The sequence below is a fragment of the Myotis daubentonii genome, chromosome 17 (assembly GCF_963259705.1).
Source record: "Myotis daubentonii chromosome 17, mMyoDau2.1, whole genome shotgun sequence".
In the NCBI taxonomy this organism is placed as follows: domain Eukaryota; kingdom Metazoa; phylum Chordata; class Mammalia; order Chiroptera; family Vespertilionidae; genus Myotis; species Myotis daubentonii.
Genome location: NC_081856.1, coordinates 40,852,012 through 40,875,648, shown reverse-complemented (window position 1 = coordinate 40,875,648; position 23,637 = coordinate 40,852,012). Strand labels below are relative to the sequence as shown.

General features: G+C 51.3%; 1 protein-coding gene and 1 long non-coding RNA gene across 4 annotated transcripts in view; both read right to left on the bottom strand.

The window, feature by feature from the left end:
• Positions 1–291: 291 nt before the first annotated feature.
• Positions 292–7,634, bottom strand: LOC132219642 (uncharacterized). Its single transcript, XR_009449538.1, has 3 exons — positions 7,532–7,634; positions 2,223–6,268; positions 292–1,985 (listed from the first exon to the last, which is right to left on the bottom strand). It is a non-coding gene; the product is annotated as an uncharacterized LOC132219642 (long non-coding RNA).
• A 13,468-nt stretch (positions 7,635–21,102) lies between these two features.
• The window catches only part of AZIN1 (antizyme inhibitor 1), a 36,116-nt gene continuing 33,581 nt past the window's right edge, over positions 21,103–23,637 (bottom strand). For all 3 annotated transcript variants that reach the window (XM_059672007.1, XM_059672006.1, XM_059672005.1), the window contains one exon: positions 21,103–23,399. In XM_059672007.1, the coding sequence (XP_059527990.1) occupies positions 23,291–23,399 (109 nt within the window). In that variant the 3' untranslated portion in view covers positions 21,103–23,290. The remainder of the gene's footprint in view (positions 23,400–23,637) is intronic.

Here is a 23,637-nt window from a genome sequence, read left to right as displayed (position 1 = left end):
GAAATCTCATGCTTGTCAGAGCCTTCCTCCCCCGCTGCCGGCTCCCATTATGACTCCGTGGCATCTTCTGGGAGCTAATTACATGCGTGTGGAAGACACGGGCTCCTTTCACGTTTCTCTCACCGTGGGTCCTAACCCTTTCGGCTGGCTTCCCCGACTCCTCCCTGTGCTGCAGGAGAGGGCACCTGGGAGGGGCAGCGGGCCTGACCTTGGCCTGTGCTCCCCAGGGCCCGGCCTCAGCCCCCCGCTGCTCAGGACCCCCCGCCCGGAGCGGCTGAGCGGGAGGCAGCCCCCCTCTCTCACCGCGGGAGGTCGGCCCCCGCCAGCCTGCGTGCTGGGCATGATGACAAAGCACAAATGGAAGGTGTGGTTTAGGTGCCCGGCTCTTCGCCCCTCCGGAGCCTACCTCCTTTGCCCTCCTCCCCCCGAGACGGGCTCAGGCGAGGGGCATCCTGAGGCCACCTGTGCGAAGGCGCAGAAAGGGGACATGACCACGTCCAGGGGGTGAGACGCACAGTCTCACAGTTGCTGTCCTTCTGGTTCTTTCTTCTGAGCGCTCCCACGTGTAGACACGTATTTCACTCTCAGGACGGCTCACCCACGCGCCTATGACCAACTCCAGAAGCAACATGTATGGACTAAGACCTTGGACTGTTGCCTCTCCGTGGGGTTGAATTTCACCCCCTGATGAGCTGTCTAATTGCACAGCTGTTGGGCCCCCCCTGAGCACGCCAGGCCTGCCTGGGTCTCGACAAGTCCCGGCACCGCAGGGCTCGACCCGCCTTCACCCCAGCCCTGCCCTGAACCAGGACACGCCTTCAAGAGGACAACGTTCCACCGGCCTCTGTCCTCTGATATTGCTCCCGGCCCGGCCATAAAGGAAACCTCAAGGTTGTAAGTTACAAGAAATCACCGTCTGTAATTACGGTTCTCAACGGCCTGCACATGAAACACCCCCTGGTTAATGGGCAAACCTTTCACTGTGGGCTGATGTCTCCCTGCAACTTTCTGAACCCCACACTAGGACCAGTCTGGGAATGTTAAATTCCTTTCAATTATTAAACGAAGAAACGCAAGCTGCGGCTACCGAGTTCCAAAATAAAACACAATGATGAATTTCCTATTCGTTTTAATATTGTGTTCTGCAGCTTCCCTTCTTAGGTGAGACAACCAAAAATAGACTTTATTAAGAGAATAACTTCTCTATTTTATTTTATTCTTCAAAGCACGGTGTGGGCTGGGAGGGCATCGATGACTGGTGTGACAAACCACACTGATTACTGATGAGTGGGTGGGGGAACTCAGTCTCAAATGCGCAGCCTGTGAGAATGCTAATTCCTGGGCCCTGCACCCGGAGACCCTGATCGAGGCGGTCTGGGGTGGGACCTAGAATCCTGCATTTTTAAATAACCGTCATGGGCAGTTATTTTTTAAAATATATTTTTATTGATTCCAGAGAGGAAGGGAGAGGGAGATAGAAACATCAATGATGAGAGAGAATCATGGATCGGCTGCTCCCTGCACCCCTCCTACTGGAGATCGATCTTGCATCCCGGGCATGTGCCCTGACTGGGAATCGAACCGTGACCTCCTGGTTCATAGGAGCCACACCAGCCGGGTGCACCTTGGGTAATTCTGATGCAAGTAGCCACCCAACTACATGCTGAAAAGCTCCCGGGGGGTGATGGTGTGGCCTATAAGCACGGAAATCAGCCGGACACCCAGCAGCTGCTGCTCTCCTCCAGCCAGAACTCTCCTGGAATGTATACTCCAGGAAACTATTCATATATCTATTTTTTAAAGATCATTCGTTCCCCCCCCCCGCCCCCCGCTTGGCTATAAAGCTAATGAAGAGAGTTTATATAATGTCATAATTTTTTAAAATAACAAAATCACTCATAATTCCTCCATAAAGGGGGGGAGAGCATTAACATTATGCTGATTTTTTTCCTTCCTTATATATTTTTATAAAGTTGACAACAGCCCTAACTGGTTTGGCTCAGTGGCTAGAGCGTCGGCCTGCGGCCTGAAAGGTCCCAGGTTCGATTCCGGTCAAGGGCATGTACCTTGGTTGCGGGCATATCCTCAGTAGGAGGTGTGCAGGAGGCAGCTGATCAATGTTTCTCTTTCATCGATGTTTCTAACTCTCTACCCCTCTCCCTTCCTCTCTGCAAAAAGTCAATAAAATATATTTAAAAATAATAATAAAGTTGACAACATACTAAAACATATCGTTTCGTTTTTCCTGTTATTTTTCTTTTCTGGAAACATCCTTTCTAAAGGCTATGTAATATCCCCTCATGTGGCTACGCCTTATTTTAGTCGCCATCCCTATCTGTGGGACATTGAAGTTGTTCCCAGTAATTAATTATTACAAACAGCATTGAGAGACATACCTCTGCACAGGTTTTACCAACTTGTTTAATGACTTCCTAGAAACGGATCACTGGATTCAAGGACATGGATGTGTTTGAGGTTCCGGAGAGATGGACCTGCTGCCTCCATGGGCCCCCTCGCCAGCACGTATGGAATGTCCCTGTGTTGACTACCCCCTCAGCTTGTGCTACAGCCCATGTATCAAACGTAGCCCCGTGACCATATATTATGGGTTGTTTTCCCTAAAAGAGGTACCGTGCAGTCCTAAGCCCTAGTCCCTGTGAATATGGCTTTATTAGGAAACAGGTTCTTTGCAGATGTAATCAAGTGAAGAAGAGGTACTTGGGGTGGGCCCTTATCCACTATGACCAGTGTCCTTATAAAGAGGAGAATGCCACCAGAAGACAGAGAGAGAGGCTGGGAGAACGCCACGTGCCAACGGAGGCAGGGATTGGAGCGATGTAGCTATAAACCAGGGGTGAGGCACCTTTTTCCTGCCAAGAGCCATCTGGATATTTGTAACATCACTTGCTCAATAGCATTCACTTAATATGCATTTATGTTGCTATGAACAAAGCTCCTAGATTTGTTGAATTTCGAGTCCTGCCTGCGGTTGCCTTGGCAAGGCCAGGCCAAATGATTTCGAGGGCTTGATACGGCCCTTGGGCCGGACATCCCCCACCCCTGCTAAACCAAGGGACGCAAGGATTGTCAGCTCCCGACGGCTAGGAAGCTAGGGAAAGACAAGGAAGGAAGGATTGAACCCAGTCTCTGAGCGGGCATGGCCCTGCCGACACCTTGATTTCAGACCTCTCGCCTCCAGAACTCTGAGCAAATGAATTTCTGTTGCTTTAAGATACCCAGTTTGTGGTGCGTGGTTACGCAGTCCTAGGAAATCAATATGCCATGTCTCCCCTGAATTGGTGTCAGCTGGGCCAGAAAGAGCTGAGGTGCAAAGGACAGCTCTTGCTCCCTCTCAGAAGGGCGGCCGGTGTAGGCGGTTCATGTGTGCTTCCTGCTCCCGTCCACCGGGGCAGGAGTCCAGGGCCCGGCATGAGGCTCTGGGCCCCACCAGCACCGTCAGGGTCTGGCTTAGTGTCTTCCCTCAGAGTCACATCTCACGTGGCGGAGGGACACACACACAACCTAAACGCTGCAGTTTTCCCTCAAACTCTTGGACTTGACTGGACGGAATAAGTATTTATTATGCTCTTTCAACACCTCCTAGATTAAAGCCACGTTCGGGGCCCAGTGTCTGGGCAAAGGCCATCTTTGTCACTGATTAGGCCTCTGGCTGATTCCTTATCAGGTTTCTCTCAGGCCCTATCGGTTGGTAGATGTGCTGCTGTAAAATTCCTTCCGCCTAGAGATCTGGGTCTTTACTCCCGTGGCTTCTGAAAGGACGAATTGCTCTCTCAGGCTGACCTTCTTTGCCCTGGACGGAACCTGGATCTAAAGACCCCCACACATATGTAATTCCTTAATCAATAAAAATAAAAAAATAAAGAACCCCAGATGGAAAAGATTATATAAGTGCAGGAAGTTGTTACCCCCATAGTTAGAAAATCTCAGTGAACTAACCGGTTTGGCTCAGTGGATAGAGCGTCGGCCTGTGGACTGAAGGGTGTCAAGTTTGATTCCGGTCAAGGGCATGTACCTCGGTTGTGGGCACATCCCCAGTAGGGGGTGTGCAGGAGGCAGCTGATCAATGTTTCTTTCTCATCGATGTTTCTAATTCTCTATCCCTCTCCCCTCCCTCTCTGTAAAAAAATCAATAAAATATATATTTTTTAAAAAAAAAAAAGAAAAGAAAAAAGAAAATCTCAGTGGAGAGCGCATCAGCCCTGGGACTGGAGGGTCTCAGGTTCAATTCCCGTCAAGGGCATGTACCTCCATTGCAGGCTCAATTCCTTGGCCCCAGGTTGGGGTGTCTGCAGGAGGCAACCAATTGATGTTTGTCTCTCACATCAAAGTTTCTCTCTGTCTCTTCCCCTCTCTTCCACTGTCTTTAAAAATCAATGAAAAACCTCAGGTGAGGATTAACCCCACCCTCCCCAAAAAAATCCAAAATATGTTAAGCTACTCTTTACCGTGTGCCCATTGGGAGTCACTTCCTCTGGTCCTAAAAGAGCTCGAAGAGGTAGGTGTAACGATCTTTTACAGGTAAAGAAACCAAGGCCCAGACAGGGAAGCAGGTGGCCCCAGAGAGCAGGACTCAGACCTGGCAGAGCCAGGGGTGGACCCAAGGGCTCCTAACACAGTGTCCCCCAGGATGTGGCTCATGGATGGCTCGAGGTTAGCTGCTCAGTGAAGTGATAAACGCTACCAAGGGACGCAGATGTTATGCCAAACCACTTCTGGCAGCTGCTCCCTGTTCAGCACACTTTCATCTCCAACGTTTTTGGCGTCTGCAATAATACAGAATTTTATTACCTGACCCCTGAACATCGTCTGATCCCTGCTAACTCATCTCCTAATCTTATACCTCATTTTCAATGCAACTGCTCCCAAAAAGTTGCAAGGAAAGCGAGCCCTCTGAATGCATGAGGGGAATCTTGTATTCATTGGGATGCTTTGAAAAAAGTTCCGTGAAGCCAATTTACTTTCTGTATTGTATGCATGGACATTTACACCTGACATGTTATGTTAGCACCTGTGTCCTGAGCGGGGAAGTACACACAAGACCACAGTTTCGGTGCCGTACACTGAACCCTCTGCCCTCTGCCCCCCCCTCCCTCCGTTCCAATCGCTAAGGGAGGGAGCGGAGGCTCTTCCTGCTGAAGGGCTGCCAGGAGTCGATCTGGACGACGAGCCAGGGTCCCAGAGGCTGGGGTGAGCTGTCAGGCCAAGAGCAGGCTGGGTCAACACCCAAGATGAGGCTCCCATGGAAGCAGACACAGCAAACAGGAAGTCCCAGCAGACACTAAGAAGGCTTCTCAGGGCACAAGGGCAGAAGAGGGCAGGCTGACAGCTAATGAATGCACTTCCCCAGGACTTCCACCTCCACCGAGAGGGAGCTGCGAAGGTGACATTCCGGGGCTGGGGGGATGGTGGGGGCTTCTGGATAGAACGGGAAGTTGAATACAGCAAAACCTCTCAGGCCAGGCAGGCAAAGCATGGCAAGGTTCCGTGGAGGTGCCCAGGGCTAAGAGCACTCAGTGGGATGGGAGAAAGCAGCTTCCCAGACAAGGTGGCCAGGGACCTGGCCCAAGCCTGAACCACGAGAGATCAGGATTTGAAATAGCGGAGGAGGCCACCCCCACCAGGAGAGTTCTCAGCCTGAAGAACAAATGTGGAAGTTGGGGGTTGTGGTGTTTGTGGTTTAAGTATCTGGCCACCGCCTCCTCCTGCACCTGGCCTTGGCTCCCAGGATCATCCCCACTGGCCCAGCCCACCAACTTCCCAGAAGGGCAGCCACACAGGCCGGGGACCTGCCACCCTAACACGCTCTGTACCCCTCCCTGGCCACTATTTTTGCCCTCTGAGGTCACAGGGCTCTGCATCTTGTCCCGTCTCAGCAAATTAGCCCCCTTGGTTTCCCAAGAGCTGTCATTTCTCACTTTTTTTCTACAGAGGCCGGGAGCGCAGGGCTTCCCAGAAGTCTGGTTCAATGCTATTTTGGGCTGGAGTCGCTTGGCAGAAATGAGCCGCCCACCCGCACACTTGGGAAAAGGCTGCCCAAGGAGACAGGCCGAGAGCTCTTGCTCTGCAGGAGATTGAAGGAGGGTCCTATGAGGCAAGAAGCAGCTCACGTGGTCGCTGGAGGCTGTGAGGACGAGCAGCTCTGGACAGACCCGATGGGCTCTGTTCACCCGGCTGGTGTGCTACCTCTGCCCGCGAGACGAGATTCAGGCGCCCCCTCCCTGGGCTGGCATCACTTGTAGAGCCGGGGCTTTGGAAAGAACAGCAAGTCAAGTCCCGGAAAGAGGCTGAGACTGAAAATGGGTTCCAGCTGGAGGCTCACCCAGGGGTCACGGGATGGGTGAGGTGGGAGGGAGCGGGAGGGGAGGAAACCCTAGTGCCCGCCCTCCTGGCTCTTCGGTCCTCCTGGCTCCTCTCTCCCTCCCTTCCTGCCTGACAAGGTCAGGGAAACCTGTCAGGGCTACAGAAGCTTCCAGGCAGGCACCCCTAGGCCAGGTGAGGTGGGTGCTGCTTTCTTTCTTTTGAGTGATTTCAGAGAGGAAGGGAGAGAGATAGAAACATCAATGATGCAAGAGAATCACTGACCGGCTGCCTCCTGCACGCCCCACACTGGGGATGGAGCCCACAACCCCTGCATGTGCCCTTGACTGGAATCGATCCGTGACCCCCTGGTTCATAGGTCGATGCTCAACCACTGAGCCACGCCTGCTGGGCCAGGTGGGTGCCTCTTCTTTTTAAAAAATCTTTATTGTTGAAAGTATTACATATGTCCCCCTTTCCCCCCATCAACCCTCCCCAGGCCCTCATCACCCCACTGTCTTGGCCACGGGTTACCATATCTGCATACAAGGTCTTTGGTTGATTACCTCCCACCCGCCTTCCAGGTGGGCACTTCTTAAAGGACCCTTTGCCCTCCTCCAGCGCCCCAGAACCACAGGCTGCCGCCTCTCGGAATGGCTGCGAGCGCTGACTCAGGGGCAGCCCTTAGCACCCATAGACTCCAGCCTTGTGCCCAGGCAGGGGCCCGGCCCCGTCCCCACACCTCTCATCCCTTCCTATAGCCCATCCCCGCTCCCGGAGGGGGGGGGGGGCGCTTTGGCCTAAATCCTCAGGCAGCGGGAAACCAGTTATGTCCCCCACCAGTGCCTGCAATTCTTCCTGCCTCTGTGCTTCGTTCCTTCCTCCTACCCGCCGCCCCCTTCACTGGGCCGCCCCCGCCCCGGTGACTGAGGCTCCCCTTCACCCTCGGACACACATGTGAGGCGGGCAGGCGGGGGTGGTGGCTGGGTGGGTGGGGGGCCTGCAGAGCTGGGGCCAGCCGGTGCATTGCTGCAGGCAGGGCCAGCCCCCGGGCCAGGGCCCCCGGGAACTGGGCACAACGCTCCGGGCGCCTGGGAAGCCAGGGCGTCCACCAGCCGTTCTCTTCCTCCCGCAGACACTCGGCCCGGGCCTTTCCCAGCAAGGACCCCCTCCCCCCGCCTCCGGGTCCCTCGGGGGCGGCCCAGCCACCCACCCCTGCCGGCTCCGGCTCCAGCACGTGGCTCCGCGGCTGCAGGCTTCCTCGGCGCCCGGCTTCCGCGGCGCCCGGCTCCGACGCAGGGTGGTGTCCCCTTTCCCCGCCTACACCCCCGCCCCCCGCCGTGACTTCTCGTAAAAGCGGCCGCTTCCCCACCCACCCCCGCCCGCCCGCGGCTGCCAGGCCGCGCCCCCCCGCGCCTCCCCCGCCCCGGCAGCCGGCTCTGCTGCGGAAACTGTTGACTCAGAGGGTGGCCGGGCGGCCAGGGTCTGATGTCAGCCTGGAGCCGGCCGGGTGCAGGGGCAAGGGGGGGAGGGGGGCGGGCGGGGGCGCAGGGCGGGCGGGAGGCTCGGAGCGGGGTGCGGGGCACCAGCAGGGCCGGGGGGCGCCGCGCTGCGGCTGCCTGGGCGCCCGTGAGTCACGCTGCGTCACGGGAGCAGATGCCCGGGGCGAGGGGGGCCCCCTGCCCCCGCTGACTCATCGGAGAGCCCTGCTGTGCGGCTCGGGGTGGGGGGGGGGTGCGGGGGGATCGGGGCGAGGCCGGGCTGGCGGCGGCCCAGGTCGCTGGAGGCGCGCGGGGCCGGGAAACCCCAGAAGGCGGCTGCGGGGACGGCTGGCAGCTGCCGGGGTCGCCAGCAGCGCGGGCGGCAGAAGGAGGCGACGCGTCGCGCACCCCCAGCCACCTGCGAGCGGCGTCTGGGCCCTGACGCAGTTGCCGGGGGAAATGGGGGGGTGCGGGAGGCTTCCTCTCCCGGTGTGGCGCACACCCGCTCTCGGGAGAAGGCAAGGCGGTTCCGAGGCACCAGCACCATCGATGGCGCCCGAGTTCCGCCCCCCCCCCCCCCCTTAAGACTTGGTCCGTCTGGGAAGAGGCTGCACCCGCATCCAGGGCCGGACGCTTTCATTCCCGACCTCACTCCTACCCCCGCCCCCCGCTCCGCCGGGGAAGAGGCCCCGGTGCTGTAGACAACCACGTGCTGGGTCAAGGCCAGGCCCCAGCTCTTGCCGGCAAGGTCCCCTGGCGCGCAGGAAATGGACCGGAGGGCCCGGCCAGCGGGCGAGGCGGGGGCGCAGCAGAGGGGGTTTCTCCGTGGCCGCCCACCCTGTCCTGGAACAGGGGCAGATGCCAGGGCATTCAGGAAGCGCGTGCGCTCCTCGGCAAGGTGCCCCTCCCCGTGACAGGTGGGGGAGGAAGAGCGGCAGCGGGGCCTCGCCCTTCCTGCCTCTGCACCCCGGCCAGGGACACCACCCCGGGCACACCCTGAGCGGTGGCAAAACGGGGAGGGGGAGGGGGCAGGCACACACAGAGCCCTGGTGGAGCTGGCATATGCGGGCAGGGCCTGGAAGAATGCTGTGGACAGATGGGGCAAGGACAGACATCCCGAGCCAAAACAAATGCCTGGAACCAAGTCTCGGGGGGCTGGAAAGAGCAGGGTGGGTTCTGGGAATGGCAAGCAGGCCAGTGGGACTGGGAGAACGAAGCTCACAGGAGCTGAAGCGCACATGTGGATCTCAGATGCAGGCCCAGCGGCCTGGAGGGACCTGGGGCCCTGGGTTCCACCCTGTGCCCCTGGGCACTGAGTCATGCCAGTTCCCAGACAGATGCAGTCCTTCCAAGAATGCCACAGTCCTGCTCAGTCACAGCTGCGGGAGCCTCGCCGCCTCGGGGTGGCTGTGGGTTGGTTTGGTCATCAGCATTCTTTCCATGGGCACAGGGATGGGCACCCCTGATGCCAGCGGCCACCATGGAGAGGGCCCGGGCAGGCCCACTCTCAGAGCAGGGCCCCCCAGCCTTCAGACGCCCGGAGAGTGGCCCTGGCTGGTCTCCAGCAGCAGCTGGACTCCCCGAGCCTGGACTTGCAATGTGTTTCCCAGGCACCCGTTCCGCAGCTGAGACCAAAGCTTCCAACAGAAAGGGAGGGGAAGACTTCAGTTGGTTTCTCAAGAGCCAACTGGCCTTTCAAGCCAGTGATGACCACCACGCACCTCACTGCAGGAGAACCAGGCGGCAGCGGGAGCTGCAGCCATTTCCCGCGGACTCCGCGGACATGGAGGCCGGCCTGGGTGGCCCCAGCTCCTGCAACGCTGGCCCCCAGAAAGGGAAGATAGATGATCCCGCTAAGGACAGACTGGGGATCTGAGCACCGGGTCATCTGCTTTCTTCCTGGCAAAACGGAGGTGATGATTCCTACTCCAAACCTTCTTGTGTCTTGGAGTGATAAGTCACTCCAGCATGGAGATCGTTTTCAGTGAGCATTCTGTTCCTCCTAGTTTGCAAGTAGCTCCTTTCACACATTGAGGGGAAATCTCCGAGTCTGGCCCTCACAACTCTCAGCACTTGTCCACCCCCACCCACAATCTACAGGCTTTGGGGAGGACCCTGAAGCCATAGAAGAGGCCCCGTGTAAAGGTCAGGCTGAGGAACTTGGCAGTGGCTTCCCTGCTGCAAGGGCACTGCCACTGACGGACAGGGAGTGACCCGCTGTATGTACTCTACCTGGACAGAACAGAAATATGGCCTTCAGCTGGAGGGGGAGGGTGTCTAGAATCATAAGAAGGATTTCCTGACAGATGACAAGGTGGCCTTGAGGACCCTGGAAGTTGGAGATTCGTCCTGAGCACCTGACCCCGTCATCGCCAGTGTTGCTCCCATTTGACAGCTGAGAAAACTGAGGCTGATAGACATTCAATAACCTGGTGAAGCAGCCACAGTGGCTGAGCTGGAAGTGGAATCTGGAAGAGTGGCAGTTAAAAGCAGTGGGGTCGCCCTGACGGGTTTGGCTCAGTGGATAGAGCTTCGGCCTGTGGACTCAAGGGTACCAGGTTCGATTCCGGTCAAGGGCATGTACCTTGGTTGTGGGCACATCCCCAGTAGGGAGTGTGCAGGAGGCAGCTGATCGATGTTTCTCTCTCATCGATGTTTCTAACTCTCTAGCCCTCTCCCTTCCTCTCTGTGAAAAATCAATAAAATATATTAATTAAAAAAAAAAAGCAGTGGGGTCTTTTGACCCCAACATCCTGGGATTGAGTTTCTCATCTCAAACAGAACCCCAGAAAAGCCACACTTAGTCCTGGTGTCGGAGCATTAAACCCAAAGGGAAAACGTGTCGCTGAAATGCGTGTGCCCTTTCTCCCGTTGAGTCCCCGTCACAGAAGAGGAAATTTATGTAACCAGTGTTCGTTGGAAGGTCTTTCCTGGCGAGCAAGAGGTTGTGGGGGGTCTTGGGAAATGCAGAAGAGGTGCCCCAGAAGGCCCTGCACGGAAGGTCAGTCCCGCTCTCCCCTGGGCTCCCCCGACCGCACCTCCCCTGCAGCGCCGCGAACTTCCCGGTGGGGAAGCCTGCGGGTCTGCTGGGAAGCGGGTGTGCGTCTTCCCATTCTACAGATCAGGAAACTGAGGCTGGGATCCCACCGTGGCTGGATGCGGCTCCACGAATTCCTTCCCGGGCCCAGCGGGAGGCCGGGCCGCCTGCCGTGGACAGGCCTGGCGCCCCGGCCTCCCTCCCTCCCGAGCCGGGCCCCGCTGCAGGGGTGGCCGGCCGGGCGCGGCGGTGCAGGGGAGCCGGGGAACCGCACTGGCACTCGCCGAGGCCACGAGCGCCGGAGGAGCCGCTTCCCGCCCCGGCGCCGGGGGAGGCGGCGGCCGCTGCGCCCCTCCGCCCCTCCCGCCCCATCGCGGCGGCCGCCAGGTGCCCAGAAACGTGGCCTCCCCCGCCCGCGCCTGTTCCCTGCGCAGCCCGCGTCTCGGCTGTCACGTCTCCCCATCCGGCTCCAAAGTACGAGTCAGCCGCAGCCCGGCAGCCCCGCGGGGAGGCGGGAGCGGGAGGCGGCGGGCGGGGGCGGCCCCTCCTCCCTCCCGCGTGGCGCGGGCGGGTCTGCGAGGGGCCGGGAGGCCGTGGCGTCACGGGGCCGCCCCTGCCGGGCCGTCCGCGGGCGGGGGCGGGGCGAGGGGAGGCCCCGCGGGGAAAGCCGCGAGGCCGCGCCTCCCTGGCGGCGCGCGGGCCGGTGTTGCTGGGGAGAAAAGCGCAGCTGGGCTGGGGCGGGGCCGCGGGCACAGCGCCCTCTGCTGGTGCCGCCGCAGCGCTGCACAGAGACGCCCCCGCACCTGCAGCCACGACCCACTCACTGCGGAGGCCCAGGGCAGCGCAGGTCTCAGAAATTCCTGACGATCATCGTTCTCTCTCTCCCTCCCCCCGCTCTCTCTCATAAACGAATTCATAAATGAGCCCTGAGCGTTGCAGAAAACGTGGAGAAGAAGAAAAAGTCGCTCAAACAATGCCTGTGTCTATAAAGAAACACTCTTAGAGTTTGTGTCTGCCCTTTCAGCGCTTCATATCTGCACGCCTATGTGTGTGTGTGTGTGTGTGTGCATTCTGTACAGAATAAAACATACAATATTGTTAGTTCTTGCTGCACCCTCAGGGTCCACAACACTGCCTGGCATGCTCCAGGTGCTCGAAACCACGGTTCCCCCTCCCCACAGGGGATCCACTCACAGGACAGGCTTTTTTAGCAGGCTTAAATTTTCTTTCACAGTCCCCTGACCCCACATGTAAGAGGCTGATGGACCACTAGCCCCCTTAGCTAGAATCTGAAGGCCAGATGCGTTTGGAATTCAGAATTATTCAGCGCACACATATAAGGTAACCCCCCACTGGGGTCTGGACAACACCCTGTAACCAAACACACCACATTCCTGCGGCAAAATGCATGACTGGCCACAGTAAGTAGGATAAATAAACGCTATAAGCAGCTTCAGGTCAGTTAGGTCAGGTTTTGAGGCCAAATGAGTTTCTTCCACCCTAAACAAAAAGCTTTGGGTCTCCAGAGCATTTTGACTTTTGAATTCAAAGAGACTGGACCAGTACTAACCCCTGGGACCCCCAAGGGCCTGGTGACGTGAGTGAGTCTCTGCTATGAACCGTGCTTTCCCATTCCTCAGTCTCTTACACACTTGGGGTGCAGGGTAACCCAGGGAACTGAGTTGCTGACTGATTTGATGTGAATGAATGTGGAGCAAGGGGTGTGAAGGCATAGGGTTTGGTTGGGTTAGACTTTCAGATGTAATCCCACTGCCTTCCCTACTCCCAGCTGCAAACCGATAAAAGTCAGCAGTTTTGTGGTGACACCTTCCTCTTCCTGGATTCACTGGGGATTTTGAAATACATTGGCCAAACTCCCCACAAAGGCCTCCACACACCCAGAGCACTACTGTGACCCAAAGGGTGCCACTGTCACTTCTCAAGAAGGGCCTGGGAGCCAAGACATTTGTCCCACCAGCAGTCATTAGCTGTGCTGTTTCCATATGCACAGAGCCACGCACAGCTCCTCCAAGCTCTGGACTGAATGTCCAGCCTTCTGCTGACGTCCCCACTGGATTCCCCTCCCAGATTCGCCTCCAGGGCAACATGTCCAAGACCACACTCACAAACCTTCCCTCAAACCTGGTCCTCTTCTGTTGTGACCCATGTGACCGAGCCCATCATCCATCCACTACCTGAGCTAGAAACTCAGAGGCACCTGCCGCCTCCTTCTCCATCCTTCTCCACCTCATGTCAAGTTTGTCCGTTTCCCTCTGAAACAGCCCTCCAACCCGTCCTGCCCTCCACCTCCACCACCCCATCCAGTCCCAGTGCAGAGCCCAGCCAGCTTCCACTTCCAATGCTCACTCTACCCGGGGCCTTTCTCCACAATGAAGCCCAAGGCATCCCTTTGAAACAGTCAATTATGTCCTACCGACCCCGGGGGCCACCAGGGGGGAAGCTACCCAGGTTAAAACCTCACCTAGGAGCCTGCAGCATGGGACCTGCAAAACTTTGACGGCTGTGAAACACACCCTCCTAACTATAAAAACAGCAACGCCTCCCTCACCTCTCTTCAGGATAGAAATAGAAATCCACAGAAAAGGCCTGCAGCGCTGCCTGGAGTGGCCCAGCCCTGCCCAATGCTTGTGGTATGGGTCTCTGACCTCCAGGGGTACTGGCTTTCTTTCTCAGGCCCTTGAATTTCCATCCCACCGCTTTTGCCCATGCTGTTCCCCTTGCATAGAACATTCTCCCTCCATCTCTTCATCTAGCGATTCCTGCTCTTCATTCACATGTCAGTGCAACTATCATTTATCCAGGAAATCTTCCTGATCAAGCGAAATACCCGTCCCACGCTCTTCAGCTGCTCGTAGTCTTACATGCATCTGTGGGTTTGATCCAGGCCTGTCTCCCTCAGGACACTGTGGGGTCTAGTTTGCCCGTCATGCTGTGCCCAGCCCCCGGCCCAGTCCCTGGCATGACGTAGGTGCTTCGTAAACACTTGTTTGATGGATGTGCGGACCAGCACTCCGCCCTGTTTGCTTGACCCCGGGGTCACGTGTGTTCTGCTCACCCCTCTCAGGACAGGCCCAGGAGGAGAACCAGAAGCGAGTTCGTTCATCCATCCAACAAAGAGCATCTGTTAAGTGGCAGGCTCTGGAAACAGGAAGAAGGTGCAGCTGGTGTCCTCAGGAGCTACTGGAAGACAGCAGACTGAGACACCAGTTGACTGACTGCCTTCAAGATCTTAACGTTTAGCCCAACCAGCGTGGCTCAGTGGTGGAGCGTTGAGCGATGAACCAGGAGGTCACGGTTCAATTCCCAGTCACAGGCACATGCCCGGGTTGCAGGCTGGATCCCCAGTGTGGGGATGTGTAGGAGGCATTCTATGGATGATTCTCTCTCATCATTGATGTTTCGCTCTCTCTCCCTCTCCCTTCCTCTCTGAAATCAATAAAAAAAATAATATATTAAATAAATAAATAAAAGCAAGAGGGCAAAGGAAATTTGCAGAGTAATAAAAACAATACCTTTCGTTATTATTAACTTTTAAACCACACAAATAAAACAGACCCATTGACCTAGCAAAGCAACAGCCACACAGGGAACTTTCCCCACAGGAGCCACGCCCGGATCCAATCAGCAGAAGTCCCTTTCTCCCAACCAGCCAGTCCTAATTCTTTCCCCCTTTGCAAGCTGCCTCCACCTCCTGGCCCTTCCAAAGGCCCACCCTAACCCCCTCAGGTTGAGAGGCTGCGAAGGCTTGCCTGGTGTGTGGGTTCCGTGGATGCACCAAGCGAACCACGCTTGGCTTGCTGTGGCGGTAGAGAGGCGTGTCCTTGGTGGGCCTGGCATTCCAACTTGGAGCTTCACACCCACCTGGAAAGAGCCACATCTCTTGAGCACCCCGGTCTTCTGGCTTTTCTCTCACCCAGGAACGGCGGTTCACATTGGGCTCCGAGCTCCACAAGTTGTCATGGAAACTGGGAACCTGTACTTTGGGATTTGCAGTGGCAAAAGGCTCTTGCTGCTAGAGGTGGGCGTATAGGAGTAGGCGGAGGGGAGGGGGGCAGGGGTCCCCTCTTCCTCTTGGCTCCACCTCACTCCAAAACCCACTGCAGCAACGCAAAGGACAGCGGTGCACGGGCACTTGTGACCTTCAGAAACACGATAGAATATACGAATTCAATTCTCTATGAGACCAGCTAAGTACACGGAGAAAAAGTTGTTTGCTGCAACTTCCCGGGCACTAGGAGCAAAGGCAATCCACAGGCTCCATCTAGTGGGGAAATATGCCACTGCCGCCCAACCCTGAGCTCTCTGAGCTGCTTCCCAGAAGCCTGGCAGGTCTCTCTTCCCATCGACGGAGGCCAGCAGCTGCGTGGGCCCTTGTCAGAGAAAGCATTTTGAGCTTAATAGCCCCTGGCATTGTGCTCTGCACAGAGAAAGAAAACCTCACTCATATTCTCCGAGTGCTTTGAATTTTGTTAACATTTTTTAAAAGTTTGTATTAAATGTATTTCCCTTTAACCCTGGCTGCTCCAGAGTCCAAATGGGGTCAGCCTTTAGTAGGACCTTATGATCACTTTTGTACTAAACTTCACCTCCATTTCATCTCATTTTTTAAATAATAAAGTATTTTTTAATTAATTATTTTTAATCCTCACTCAACGATATGCTTATGGATTTAGAGCAGTGGTTCTCAACCTTCTGGCCCTTTAAATACAGTTCCTCATGGTGTGACCCAACCATAAAATTATTTTCGTTGCTATTTTGTAACTGTAATGTTGCTACTGTTAGGAATCGTAATGTAAATATCTGATATGCAGGATGGTCTTAGGCGACCCCTGTCAAAGGGTCGTTTGACCGCCAAAGGGGTTGCGACCCACAGGTTGAGACCTGTTAGAGAGAGAGAGAGAGAGAGAGAGAGAGAGAGAGAGAGAGAGAAACATTGATCAATTGCTTCCCGCACACTCCAGCCAGGGGCATCAAACCCACAACCTAGGTTATGTGCCCTAACTGGGAATCGAACCCACAACCTTTTGCTGTGTGGGACGACACTCCCAACCTTGTTCATCACTGAGAATTGCCCTCTGCTACAGGGAACTGCTTGTCCCAGGTTGAGCCTCCTTACAAGGTGCAGCCTGTGGCCAAAGACAGGCTGATACCGGGATCCAAAGTCCCAGCCCCCATGTCTCAATTTGGTTCAACTCTGAAGGGCCAGCCCAGCTCCAGGACTCCCCAGAGGTTCAGCTAAGGCCTCCATGGGAACCACACTGTGGATGAGCTTCTCTCTGCCCTCTACTGCCTCCCATCTCCCAAGAGCACTTGCAACCGACCTGCGAGTTTGTCCCTATCTGTGTCCAGGACACCCAGTCAGACAGTGACCGGGATTTATCAAGTCTTAGGTTCAAATCCTGGCTCTAACGTCCTGGCTGTAAAATTTGGGGCACATTCCTGAACATATCTGGGTCTCCCTGTCTTTACACATAAAACAAGGAAATTAGATGAGAAAATCTCTAGGGAACTTACAGCTCATTTCTGACTATGTGTCATAGGCTCATGAGGCTCTTGAGATGTTGGTCCCTGATTAAATAGCTTTTCTTCCCAGGATTGCCATCAAATTGCTGTCATTCAACAGTGGGGTTGCTGATAGTGAAGGCTGGAGTATAATCCTTCAACTCTACGCTCAACAGGGTGAAAATAAATCAGTTCTATTACATTTTTAAACCACTTTGATTCAGGGTGACTGGTTTATTAGGGATCAATGTTAAGATAACAAACTCCATGACTCCTAATAGAATTTGTCTTATAGAAACACCAGGGAAAGCAGAAAGCTGCACCCAGCTGAACCAAACTGCGTAGGAACATACAAAATGCACATTCCCCAATCATCTACCAGCTAACTTTAGTTCACCAAGTGCGTATGAGCCACACCCAATCCACAACCGATGTTACAACCTCCCATCCAGTTTCAGTGTGAGTTCACAGGAACTCAAAAGCCATGGCCCTGCTGCAAACTGTGGGTCTTTTAAGTGACTGTACATTTATGCGTTTAATGTAAAGACTGCAGCTTGGTTCTATCTATATTGCAATGCTGCATGGACAACGCTGGACTCTCTGCTCTGAACCCCATGTTCCCCATCAGCCCACCGTGCAGTCACAGGGTAACGAGTTTTAGGAAAGCAGATCTCAAGTTACAGTGAAACTCACTGGACTTCCAGGGCAAGGGTAGTAGCATCTTGGGAAGTAAAACCCTTTTTGAATGTGAACGTCTCGTAGGTTCGGCTCTACACTTTTCTGTGTTTCCTAACCTTTCCTAAACCCACTTCTTAGGAGGGCAACATGAAGGCGTATTAGCGAGACCCGTTCTTAGCATTTTTAAATGCCCTGCTTTTGGGAACCACGTGAGTTCTTTCCTCTCCCAGCAAGCTCTGTGTTGTTCCCATTCTGGTAGAGTTAGAAAAGGAAACCTAACTTTGAAAATGCTCTGGCTTCCTTATTTCTGCTGAGAACTCACAGGAAGGGAGGGCCTCTTCAGAGGCGCGGGACATTGCTGAGCGCTGACACAAACATACAAAGCGCCTTCAGTGCATCAAAACCGTAGCAACCAAAGCTCAGGCTACATGTGACTGCTGCATAAGTTACAATTTATAAGCATATCACTCATTAAGCTTAAAAACAATTTTAGATAAATGCAGAAATTAAACTCTTTACCATAGGATGTCACTATGGTAAAGGATTATTGGAATAAGTGTACCAACAAGCCACACGAGATGCAAGTCAATTGTTAAAATGCTGTCATATACCATTCCTGTAACCTTGTGCAAAAACTTCAGCTTTCTATGTTTGGACTAGAGGCCTGGTGCTGAAATTTTTGTCCCTCAGCCCGGCCTGCACCCTTTCCAATCTGGGACCTCTCGGGGGATATCCCTCTCACAATCCGGGACCGCTGCCTCCTAACTACTTGCCTGCCTGTCTGCCTGATCGCCCCTAACCGCTCCCCTGCCGGCCTTGATGGACCCCAACTGCCCTCCCCTGCCAGCCTGATGGCCCCCCATGGCCCTCCCCTGCTGGCATGATCGCCCCTAACTGCCTCTGCCTCCGCCCCCACCACCGTGGCTTTGTGCACAAGTCAGACGTCGGGAAGATGGCCAGTCACCCGGCCTAATTAGCATGTTACCCTTTTATTAGTATAGATACCAGAATACCTTTAAAATCCCCCACCCCCAAATTAGGTTCCCTGAGGCAGATGGAGATAGCTTGGTCTCCCCAAATCTAAAAGGCCTCTTGACAAGGTTTATCCATGTGTTTATATATGGAGGGGCACAATAACAGTGGTGAACGCATTGCCTTTTTTTTTCTTCCTGAACTAAAAGGGAATTTATAAGGGCAAAAACACAATGAGAGAAGAGATGAAAAATGGAAGCTGGAAAGTGGACACGTTAGTAAATTACTTAGCAGCTGTAGGAAACAAGAGTCCCAAGCAGGCAATAGGGAAACAGAAAGCTAATTCTAAAAGGTACAGCAATTGGCCAGTCCCGACCTCTGGCAAAGACATTACTTAAAAGTCTAAGCATTCAAATCCCAGACCCTTATTCCTATGCTGCACAGCTGGGCGGGAGCCCTCTTGGACATTCCTCTAGACAGGGTATGAATGGGCCTCCGGAATGGACCTCGAGGTGGAACTGGGCACCACTGGGGGCAGGACTGTCTTACTGTCCAGAAGCCCAACCCTCTGACCTCACTTGGCTTCTGGACACTGCAGATGGCCCATCACCTTCAGGCAGGACATAGTGCAGTGGTCAGCAAACTCATTAGTCAACAGAGCCAACTATCAACAGTACGATTGAAATTTCTTTTGAGAGCCAAATTTTTTAAACTTAAACTATATAGGTAGGTACATTGTTATTACCTTAATTAGGGTACTCCTAAGGCTTAGGAAGAGCCACACTCAAGGGGCCAGAGCCGCGTGTGGCTCGCGAGCGGCAGTTTGCCAACCACCGACATAGGGAATTCACTGACACAGGGTTGTTACCAGGCACCTAAGGAATACCTGGAATCATGAAAGACAGAACTCAACAGGAAACAATTTGGAGAAAACACTATCTAGAACTTGGGGCGGGGGGGGGGGGGGGGGGGGTCCAAAATTGCACCCTTAGCTTGGAAACTAAGTTGCAGAAATGAAAAACAGACTTGGAATATGGAGCTGAGAAAGTATAACGATTTCAGGAACAGAAAACAGATAGGAGGAAATAAATGAAATACAGAGAATTGAAATTTCTAAACTTTAGCTAAGTGTCCCCTCTTCTGCATACTGCTAAAGCTAGAAACTGGTGACAAGGTTGCAGGCACAGGCACGCCCTGGATGAAGTCTGGCACCATTATTTATGAAAAGCTTTAACTAGCTGAAACCGGTTTGGCTCAGTGGATCGAGCCTTGGCCTGCGGACTGAGGGGTCCCAGGTTCGATTCTGATCAAGGGCATGTACCTTGGTTGCAGGCACATCCCCAGTGGGGAGTGTGCAGGAGGCAGCTGGTCGATGTTTCTCTCTCATTGATGTTTCTAACTCTCTATCTCTCTCCTTTCCTCTCTGTAAAAACTCAATAAAATATATTTAAAAAAAAAAGAAAAAAGAAAAGCTTTAACTAGCATCTGGGACTACATTCAAGCAGATCCCACTAGTCCACTGCAAGGTCATCTTTTGCACTCTGACCACCCTTTTCTACTGCCAACGCACCGTCACTTCATCTGTCAGTGGCAGATTCTTCATTCACCAACTTCCCATAATTGATCCACTGCTAATTTTCTCACTAAGCCATCAACTGCAAAGGCTGTTGACAGACATGAGCGATATTATGGTTGAGTTAGAATTTGAAAAGACCATTAACAATGGAATTGCTTCTGAAGCCAAAGTCCACAACACACAAAGTGAGCATGTTGGGCAGAGAAAACCTTCTATTCACTGCCAATAAAAATGTTTGCCCAGCCCATTTCCAATAAATCAAATCCAAATCCTTCAACTGTGTAACACTGAGTCTGAGTACCTTCAGCTGGAGTGGCTTCATGTTCCCCTACCTATACTCCTTTCTGGGTGAAAATATGTACTATGATTAAGACACATGTAACATCCACAAAATTCCTCCGTACATTTAAGAGTAGGAACTGCTACTTTTCAGGTTAGGTTTAACTTGCCCAAATAATCATACATGACCAGAATTTCTTCAAACTCAGAGCCTTTTCCTATTGCTGTCCTTTCCCTGCCCCTAATTAGCAAAGCTGGGAAAATGTTCAGCCCAAATGATCCATGACCCAAATCTGATTCGCCCCAGCAGAGAAAAAGCTCCAGAAATTGTAGCTGTAACATACTTTTGCTAGAAAATACAGCGACCTTACAGCTGGTAGCTTATTGCTTTAAAAATAGGTAGAGACCAGCCCCCAGCAAATGGCCAGTAAAGAACAGAACTGGTTTTCCTCTTACTCCTGGCCATGCCGAAGGCCTCCACCTGCAAATACCTAAACCAGTGATGGCAAACCTTTTGAGCTCGGCGTGTCAGCATTTTTAAAAACACTAACTTAACTCTGGGGCCGTGTCACATATAGAAATTTTTTGATATTTGCAACCATAGTAAAACAAAGACTTATATTTTTGATATTTATTTTACATATTTAAATGCCATTTAACAAATAAAAATCAACCAAAAAAATGAGTGTCATAGGTTTGCCATGACTGACCTAAACCATACTTCTACTTTGCCTTCAGGGTAGACAAGAATTACTGTAACTTGGATATGGACTTATTTTCTGATTTCATACTTGGAAGCCATTAAGCAAGCATTCTTTGTTGGTCAAGTTGCTAACTAGAGTGAGGAAATTTTAACTCCCCTATTCAAGGACCAAAAGACTGCAGTGTGACTTTTTCAACCCAATATTTGCACTGAATGGTATATCATCTGTGCTCATGTTTACTTGGAATAACTAGGTCAATTTATAAATTATTTCACCTTGTCTAAGTTTAAAATTGTTAGGAGGCTGGTCAATTAATGTGCCTAGAAAATGTGGCTGTAAGTGTGTGTGTGTGTGTGTGTATGATTTCATCAAAATCTTCATTGTTCCTTCTGTAATGCCCAGCATCATTTTACCAAATTCAGTTTGCTGCTCTGTAATAAAATAAGATTCTGAAATAATGCTCAGCAAGCTAATATCCAAAGCTGATAAGGAATTTTAACTTTCTTTCACAATAGAAGCCATCAAAATAAAACGTAAGGAGGAATAAAAAACAGTTTATCTGTGTATTCAGAATCACACACAAGTTACCTTTACAGTTCAATTTACTATATAGAAATCATTTGGGTTTTATAGTCAGTTAAATTCTGAACCGAGATTACAATATTGTAAATTAAAAAAAAGGTTGTTACATTAATTTAGTACTTTTTTAGCATAAAAATTGAAATACATAAGTTCAAACTTCAGATTTATGGCAAACAGTCTTCAAATACAATACAGACATTTCTTAAAATTACCGTATCATTCACATGTGATTTTGCAACTCTGAGCTGTTATACATAGAACAGCTCAATTGACACTCCATGAAGCTCAAGGTTGTATAGTCAAGCCAAAGACTCAAAATTGTAACATCTTTTAAAAGATCTGGCATTTCTGGACCAAAGCACAATATGCAAAAAAGGTTGGGAACAATTCCTCCTTCTTATTTCGGTTAAAAAAAGTTGCATGGTAGCTTGGAATTTTGCATAAAACCCCATATTATACCTTGGTAAAGTCCAAGGTATAAGATGACAATGGATTGGGGTCCTAAATTTTCTCATTAGTAGAACCCATAAAATTCAAATGGGCATTAATCAAATCAAAAAATATTAAGCACCTACTGGTTTAAGTGAAATTTATTGAGATTCATGATCAATTTTTTTCCACCTTGAAATCAAGGTGTAAAAACCAGCTATTAAGTGCATTCCAAACTTCTCCTATGTAGCACAGGTAGAATTTTCTGTCTGTTGGCACCAAAGTGAAGTCACATTTCCTCTTGGGAGACAGAAATTCTACATCTGAACATAGAGTAAGTTAGGAAAATATGACCCCTGTTGTTTATTTTATTACTATTATGATTCTGAGATCTAGGATTACTAATATACTAGCAGTGAACAATGCAAATTCCTGGCAACAACTGTCAGATAAGTGACCCTAACTCCCTTCCCCCCAATCACCATAAAATTTTAATATGAAAAGAATTAAAAGCATAACTAAGCTGAACAAATGGGGAAATAAGAAACTAATCGATTGGCTAAATAAAACAAACCCCTAAAGTTTGAAATCACTGCAAACTGAGAAATTGGAAATAGGTGTGATTCCCCCTCAGCCCCTCACAACTCTGAAATTAAATAATATTCCATGCAAGAGTATCAGGTTTCTGGATATAGATGTAGCCCTTCTTTAAGTTTTAGTGTGCTGCAGAGTTTTCTGCAATTTTAATTTTCCTCCCCCCAGGTTATTCAGAGTATTTAATAGAATTGTCCATCTCAGCCAAAAGATTTGTGATTCAAAGATTTACTAAGTTACTCTATGCATTCTATCTATACAGAAACACCTATTATTACAATTGGTTTATGCAGGATTAACATTTTTGGTGTTAAAATTGTTAAACATCATGCTTACTGCACATCAACTCTCCATGATGCATCTGAACTTCACAATGAAACATTTTATTTAAATTACTAGTTAAATAACTGAAATGTACTAGGTCAAACTAAATTTAAGTGGGCTATAAAAGAAAATAACCTTCAAAACAGTCCATATACACATCTATTTCAAAACTACCTTTGCTAGCTAGCCCCTTTCCCAGTTTTAGCCTGAAAAAACAGTAAAATCTACACAAAATTTTATTGCAATCATACAAGGGTTACATTAGGTCAAATACAACAAATACTATGATGCAATTTTACATTTATTAAACTACAGTTCAAAGCACAAATTTACACTTTCTAAATACACTAAACGCATCTAATGAAGTCACACTGGTCTTCCACTGACATCTGATATATCTGGGTGAAAGACATTAACTTTACAAGACTTTAAACACAAATCCTTAGTATAAAAACTGTGTACTTGTATGTAAACGATTTAATGGGGAACCCAATTAATGGGCTTCCATCTCCACTAAGTCATCCATTTTGTTGCATATTTTATTTTAAACGCTTAAGGGGCAGAACAAACTGTTAAGTTTAAATCTGGATACATCATCTAAATTTCCCAATTAACCCCCAATGAATTATAGATGAAAGCTGTTTTTGTCTGGTCCCAAATAGTTATTACTAGTAGTTTGTTTCCAAGAGAATTAACAGAATAAGATTGATTGAATTTTTCCCACACTGGAATGTAGACCAGACAAGCTTAACCTGCAACTTCAGATCTAAAGAAGCGTTCGTTAATGCCTGTTTTAAGCTTCAGTGGAAAAACTGTCTTCTTGGCTCAGCTGGATGCAAGAAGGCACAAAGAAGAAGTTCTTCATCGTGTCTGAAGTAATTCCAGCATCTTGCATCTCATACCTACATAAAAGATAATTCAGAATTTATGCACAAAGATCACCGAACTACTTACTTAACAGACAATAAAATATCTTTCAATAACCCTTAAAAGATGAATGTTTTGCTATTACTTTAAGTTACGCACTCATCACAAAATTAAAATTACTGCCCAGCCGGCATGGCTCAGTAGTTGAGCGTGGACCTCTGAACCAGGAGGTCACGGTTCGATTCCCGGTCAGGGCACATGCCCGGGTTGTGG